The sequence below is a fragment of the Aplysia californica genome, unplaced genomic scaffold (assembly GCF_000002075.1).
Source record: "Aplysia californica isolate F4 #8 unplaced genomic scaffold, AplCal3.0 scaffold00852, whole genome shotgun sequence".
Taxonomy (NCBI): domain Eukaryota; kingdom Metazoa; phylum Mollusca; class Gastropoda; order Aplysiida; family Aplysiidae; genus Aplysia; species Aplysia californica.
The window spans coordinates 83,440-91,174 of record NW_004798122.1 but is presented as its reverse complement, the minus strand read 5'-3'; the positions used below and the strand labels follow the sequence as shown (position 1 = coordinate 91,174).

Sequence of the window (7,735 nt, the reverse complement as noted above, 5' to 3'; positions counted from 1 at the left end):
CCCCCCCCAAAAAAAAAAAAAAAAACCACCAAAAAACCCCCAACCCAAATTTGGTTTGGGGTTGTTTTTTGTGTTCGATTCGGCCTCCAATATAACATGGAAAGTTTACCACACTTTCCCTCCCTCAAGGATTGTTTTTGAATAATATGCCTATAGTTTCAACTTAGGTTTGTGCCAAAGTGCTCGAGTAATTGTCAAACCCGTGTGTGGGACTGATGGCGGTAAATGAGAGCAATTGCCGTTATATAAATGTCTATAAGTGGTCGCAATAAATGTCACGTATGTGAGTGATTTCAGTGAGCGATGTATAGTGTTGACGTGGCGGCTCTGTCGTTTCCAGAAGTTGGCAGGGGACTCCGAGCTGAAGGGTAGATTTAGTGCTGGGCGGCTAGGTTTCCGATCACATGTATTAAATGCTAGGAACCGTAGGAATCGGACTCCGAACCCAATTACTTCCGGTCTGATGAGGTGATTTTTTCCGGTGGTGACCTGGTTGGCTCCGAACATCTTCAGAATTTAGGATAACCTTGATTTCGGAACACTACGAAGCATCAATTTCTTTTTTTCGAAAAATATATTCTTTTTTTAAAAAAAAGAAGATTTTAATGATAAAAGTAACTGCTAACCGTTGGTTTACGTAAAAAGGAGCCGGAACTTTACTTCCCTAGTATTAATCGTGGGAATCGGTTCCGGAATCGACTCTTCGCCCAGCTCTAGTTAGTTGGCAGGGGACTCCGAGCTGATGGGTAGAGGTGGGAAAAAACCGGATAATCTATCCGGATAACCGGATAATTATCAATGAAACATTGTCCGAATTCAGACTCTTAACTCTCTTCCCTGACTCATTTGCCGAAGTGGGAGCATCCATTTGTTGAAATGATGCTAACCCGTGTGTCCAAGTGGTTCTAATGGTAAGAAAGAAGGTAGGGGTGAGGAACGGGAAAGAAAGAAAGAGGAAGAGAGAGAGAGAGAGAGAGAGAGAGAGAGAGAGAGAGAGAGAGAGAGAGAGAGAGAGAGAGAGAGAGAGAGAGAGAGAAGGGAGACTTAGGGTGACAATATACAGAGAAAAAGAGAGTCAGAATTCGATAGTAAAAGGCTTGGCCTAAGGATTTTTTTTTCTCGACACAGAAGTAACGACAAGTCTTAGTGCATTTAGATCAAAGAAAATTTTATTTTACAAGTTTTGGATTTTTTTAAAATCTTACAATCACCAACATTTACGCATTAAGAACAAAGTTAAGCACTGACAGTCGGCAGTTGACATAACGATGAACATGAGAAAAGAATTCGTTTAATTAAAATTCAAGAATATTGCACGAAACAAAATCCAATCTCTATTTACATAGATCTTACAGGTTTACTTCAATATCATAATTTACTGAGTGTAAAATAGGTTTAGGTAAGAATAAATAGATTGCCTACGTTTTCAACTTGAAATTAATCACTTTGCAAGTTTAAACTGGAAACTTTATAAGCTTACATCCCCACGTTCGACAGACACAAGTAAAGCACTGCACAAATATTCCAGATCAGAGGGACACAAATATTCCAGCCAAATTTTAAAGGACTGAAGAATTGTACAACTTTTCAGTTATAATTTAGTTTTAAAAAAACCCAACCAAATTAGGCAAAATTATACGCGTTATCACATAATAAATGAGAGGAATGGGGAGGGGGGATGGGGGATAGCAGGACTAGACGTGTGGGGGTGAGAGGGAAAAATGGACCAGGTTTTATATAACAGGACATTCAAGAAAATAAGTAAATTCCCAGATTTACAATGTAATAGTTAAATCTAAACAGTAATAATGGTATATTCTAGTTTTGTTTGTTTGGAATTCAAAGAGAACTAAAACGTAAGTAGGCCTATTAGGTGCTTTTTACGCCCCTTTCCACCAAATTCAAATCATTTAGGAAGGAGGGTTCGACCATGCCTTTCAGGGCCAGTCATGGATGAGAGGGACACAATGTCCCAACAGATTTGCTTTTTTCTTACACGTAGCTTTGAAATATAATTGTGTTAACTAACTTATTATGCTTTCACTGTCAACATTTTTCTTATACGTGCATTAACATGGCGCCTAGAAAAGGAATACGAGTCGAAGAATTTCACAGGAGAACGTGTTTGAGCTTGGGAACAGAGGGGGGTGGGGTGGAGTGGAGTAGTGCAAGGGTGGGCAGGTACTGAACTTTTGAAAAAGTTCTAACTAACTACATGCACATAAGGATCATTCTCAAACTGTATATCTAATTTGCATGCAAACGTATAATTAAGAATAAGACCCAACAGTACATAACATTATTTTTACCGACAATAAATCTCACATCTTTTTCGTCCTCTGTAAAAGCCAGATCAGAGACAAATATCGATCATGCTTCGTCACTTATTTCTGAGCTCTAGTGTTCTAAAATAATAACAACAACAAAAACAACGACGACGACAGCGGCAACAACGACAACAACAAGAACTGAGCATTGTCCTGATCTTTTCCTATTTTATAGCTGTTCAAGTTTCTACGAGTCAGCTGTTTTTGGTCTACCTCTTCCACTTTTGCTTTCAGTTTTTCTAGGGAGAGCAGGATGTTCAAATCCTTTATGCCGGTTCAAGTGCTCCGAAAATTTCTTTTATTGTCACGTCTTCATCTTTCTTTTTTTTCGCAATTTATTACAAGGTGCAAAGAGATTCTTTCAGCATTATCTTATTTGTTTTCTTTTCCGTCAATGAAATTCTCAACATTCTTCTAAGAAACCACATGTCTATATCAAATAATTACGGTGGGGAGTTTCGTTTTTTTTTCTACCTTAACTCTTATCAAATTCTTATTTTTAAAGTGTTGTTATAGGCCTCTAGTTCCTCAAAAAGGTTTAAACGCGAATCAAGTTTAATAGGGTATATCATATTTTACCTTAGTCTCAACTCAAAAAGATTCGAAACTTATTAATTTTCGCCGCAGTTAGCCTTTCAAGACTGGGACATGTTTCAGAGAGTATGAACATTTGAACAACACCGCTGTCAGAACAGCAAAGATTATTGTATTTAACGCCGTAATTACCTCTTAAAAAAAACGTTTTAGAACATTATGAAATTTTAACGAACACCACGGTCTTTACGGCAACGATTTACCCCGAGCTGTGCTGTAAAGGGTCGGGGTTCAAGGCCTCTCTGGTATGGCCCCGTACTGGTTCTTGACCTGAAGGCCAATCCGCGGCGTGAGGTCCAGCTCAAAGGTGGACACGTGACTGCTCTTGTCTTCTGCTTCCGGCGCGGGCGCTTCCGGTTTTGCCAAGGGTTGGAACTCGAGACTTCCGCCGTACCCGCTGTCTAGTTTGACGCATGCGCAGGGACACATACTCAGCACTTCCAGGTCGAGGAAACACAGCAGCAAAGCCAGCACGATGTCTGGGGATGATTTTAAAAACGTAATTAAACTTTTTGAAAAAATGTAATCAATTAATTTTAATCAATCTATTTATTTATCTATTGGAAAAGGGTGGGGGTGGGGGTGGGGGGGAGGGGGGAGGGCGTCAATTTATACGGTATGACAACTTGGAATAAAATGTTACTCGAAAAGACTACTGGTGATTATCTTATTTTCAACTCAAAAAAGAATTGAAATTTGCCCCACCCCTTTATTTGGGTGAAAAAAATGTCCATTTATCTTGAATACAAGTCGAGATATTTACGAATGAAGGAGGTGGGGGGTCATCTGTTTTCAGAGGTAAAATTTGTGAGAAAATGGCCTCCAAATATAATTATTTCCTTAGCTTAAGAGTCCGTGGTAACTGACAATTTACATTTTTGTTCCTTTAATCAACGCTTTTCAGAAAAATACATTCAGAAATCAGTTCTTTAATGAGCATGAAAGGTGTTTGGGTAAAAAACAAAAATTTGATAAAAATTCAAAATCCTGTGGAAAAAAGCAAGTTTCTTCACTTTGATTATTTTGACGAGAGCCTGATTCCACAACGCTGCCTCACAGTTTTTTACCGTCAAATTTCTCACAATTAGGTTATGGGCAGACAGAACTTTGTAATTATTCTAGGGTCTCTGTGCTGAGCAGATAGTTTTGTCATTTTAACCCTATCCTTACGTCGACGTGTTTTACTATCGTATCCATAGGACGTGGGGGAACTCTATGCCACAACTTTCCAAAGAGGACATTTACTCGTTAATCCGATCAGTACGCTTTGCATAGCAGGGTCAAAAGGATTTTTTGAGAAATACTGAACGTTTCAAAGAGATCTTCGTACTAGAATATTCTAAAATGCGAAGAATACAACCCCGGGGGTACAAAAGCGACCCCAGTGTGTATAGATAGGGTTAACGTAGCGACGTTTTGTTATATGAAAAAGTCTGGCTTACATGTACTATCGTAGAGGACTCTGTAGGCGGTGATGAACGCCAAGGAGCGCGGCTCATTAAGATGGTGTGGCACTGTCCGGAACAGCAGCAACATCACCTCCTGGGCAGCGATGTACAAGGTAGACAACAGCACGGTGAGGCTGCTGTACCGGATAAGCCGGTAGTCGCGACTCTCCTTGTATCTCTCGTTGTCCAGGAAGAAGGAGGAGACGATGATGACGATGTCCAAGACGATGAGGAGGACAAGGACGAGGATTTTCGGGACAGCGATGACGAAGTGGAGGTGTGTTCTGTACACCGCGTATATACAATCATTGCCGCTTGTCGCGAAGAGGACAATGATGTAGATGACGGACCAGAGGAGAGAGAAGCCCACGGCGCAAAGGATCCCGATCAGAATGTTCTTGCAGGGGACCGAGTGGCGCAGAGCCACGACCACACAGAACAGCAGGTAGGCCAACAGACAACAGGTGATGAGCAGCTGTAGGACGCTGGGGAATATCTCGAAGAAGAGGCAGGAGGCGATGTCGTTGTAGTAGCTGCCTATGGAGTGGTGGTAGATGTTGAAGGACATTTGCATCGTCTGGAACAGGAGCGCTGCGGCGAAGATCACCACGAAACTGGCGTACCTGGAAAGGAGGGGGGGGGGCGGATTTATTTGAATTATTTCGGTACTTTATTTTGTTTTATTTCATTTTATTTTATTTTTATTCTAATGTCTTTCTCTCTCTCTCCCTCTCTCTCTCTCTCTCTCTCTCTCTCTCTCTCTCTCTCTCTCTCTCTCTCTCTCTCTCTCTGTGTCTCTCTGTCTCTCCGTCTCTCCGTCTCTCTCTGTCTCTCTCTCTGTCTCTCTCTCTCTGTCTGTCTCTCTGTCTCTCTGTCTCTCTCTCTCTGTCTGTCTCTCTGTCTCTCTGTCTCTCTATCCCTCCCCCCCCTCTCTCTCTCTCTCTCTCTCTCTCTCTCTCTCTCTCTCTCTCTATGTATAAACATACACACTCATGTCTTTTTTCAGAGGGAGGGTGGTTTCGGATAAAGAAAATATTTTGGTCAGCACAAAATGGCGACCAACTCTCCTGAAATGTTGATAGAGGCAACTTTCTGGGTACGTTTCAGATTTCGCGAGTTTTTGTCTAAGTGACATCATGCAGACTAATACGGGGTGCCCATTACGACTGGATCGGACCGATTGCCCGACTAGGTTGCCTGAAACTGAAAACAAACACGTCTGTTTTTTAGGCAATCGATGTCGGGTGATCGGCCCGATCCGCGGATCCCATCCATAATGGGCACCCCTTATAACACGGCCTCCTTATATCTAAATAATATATTTGTGAGGCAGCGTGGTGGAATCAGGCTCTCGTCAAAATAATCAAAGTGAAGAAACTTGAATTTTTCCACAGGTTTGTGAATTTTTATCAAATTTTGTTTTTTTGGCTCAACACCTATCATGCCCATCAAAGAACTCAATTCTGTGTGGATTTTTCTGAAAAACTTTGATTAAAGGCACACAATGGAAATTTTCTGTTACCATGGACTCTTAAGCTAATGAAATAACTAATCTTTGGCAGCCATTTTCTCATAATTTTACCTCTGAAAACAGGTGACCCCCACCTCCTTCATTCGCAAACATGTCGACTTGTAATCAAGATAAATGGACATTTTTTTCATCCAAATAAAGACAAGTGAAAAAGCTTTAAGATGATACCAATAACTCTACATGACCAAAAATTGACGAGAGCCTGATTGCACCACGCTGCCTCACATTTATTCTTTTTCGCCTTGTCCCCGTCGCGGTATATTCTCCTGAGCATTTCGACATCCGGTTATTATAAGGTTACCCCCCCCCCCCTCCTCGCTTCTTTTAATATCATCCTGTTGGAAATGAAAATACCGCGAAACAATAATACATAATACAGATAATTTCTATCGGTAACAACTATAATATCAAATAAATATCGCAACACATTTCGTCAATTATAACAACTGACAAAACACAGGAAGAGTCCCGTAACAAAACGCTCCATGTGCCAGATCTGAGCATTTCCAGAAAAACCCCTTCCACTTTTTAACCTCATCATCATCATCATCATCATCATCATCATCATCCAATGCGACAGACATCGGCGATCATGGTTCTCTATTCATTCGTTTGCTCGAATGGTCTTCAAAAAGCTGCGATTCCCTGCTCTTACCACGTTCCCAATGTGTTTAGGAACCTTTAGTAGGTTGCTCTGGGTCTACCCCTGCCTCGCTTGCCTTCTATTTTGTCAGTGAGAGCTAGAATATGTTCAAGACTTTTATGTCAATTCAGGTGTCCCAAAACCTTAACCTAATGTTGAGAGTTATAGTGAGAATATCTTTCTTTTTACTAGAAAAATACTGCATCCCTCAATATTTAGTATGATAAAATTACATTTATTGGTTCTTGGTTTTATTTTTAGAGAAAACATTTTTGAAAATAGACATTTCAGCTGCTTTTCCGTTTTGTAGTAAACGAAAATAAATGGATATAATGTGTTTTTGGTATGGAGCCCTTCATATTAATTTAAATAAAACAATTAATCAATTAATTAATCAATTAATTAGTCAATTAATCAGTGGGCAGTAACCTGTAGGGCGAGATGTGACGTCGCTTGACCCACACCACAACCCACGTGACCAGGGCGGCTAGGACGACGATAACGGAGACGATCTTGAGAAGGGTTGACACTTTCTCCAAAGTGAGATAATGGCTGGAAAGATCCGTGTCGTATTCGTAGCTGTAGGTAAAGTTGTTGGGGTACAAGGAGGACATATCATCGTCACAGTCGGTCGATGACAAGTAGCCCCATTCTCCGTCAAAGTGGCAGTACTGTGTGTATGTGGGGGGGGGGGATTGAATATGTCATACATCAGTTAATGATGTCATAGTGGTAATATTGCGGGGAGGGGGGTACATTATGTCATACTACGCTAGTTAGTGATATCATAGTGGCAGTACTGTACTGTGGGGTAAAACATTATGTCATGCTACTTTGGTTACTGATATCATAGTGGTAGTATTGTGGGTAATTTATTTCATACGTCAGTTAATCATGTCATAATGGTAGTACTGTGGGAAATACAATATTTTTTATATATCATATATCAGTTAATTACGTTGTTGGGGTAGTACTGTGGGGTAAAACAGTATGTCATGCTACTTTAGTTACTGATATCATAATGGTAGTACTGTGGGGAATACAATATATCATATTATGTCAGTTAATGATGTCATAATGGTAGTACTGTGGGGGAATACAATATATCATATATCAGTTAATGATGTCATAATGGTAGTACTGTGGGGGAATACAATATATCATATATCAGTTAATGATGTCATAATGGTAG

General features: G+C 40.4%; 1 protein-coding gene across 1 annotated transcript; it reads right to left on the bottom strand.

Annotated features, from left to right (window-relative positions):
- Positions 1-1,149: 1,149 nt before the first annotated feature.
- LOC101847616 (vasoactive intestinal polypeptide receptor) lies at positions 1,150-7,214 on the bottom strand (the record flags this gene model as incomplete). The annotated part of the gene is given in 3 exon segments (XM_005110100.2): positions 1,150-3,400; positions 4,364-4,992; positions 6,973-7,214. Coding segments are annotated over 3 exon segments (1,119 nt in total), but the record flags the coding sequence as incomplete, so codon positions are not given.
- Between the last annotated feature and the right edge of the window lie 521 nt (positions 7,215-7,735).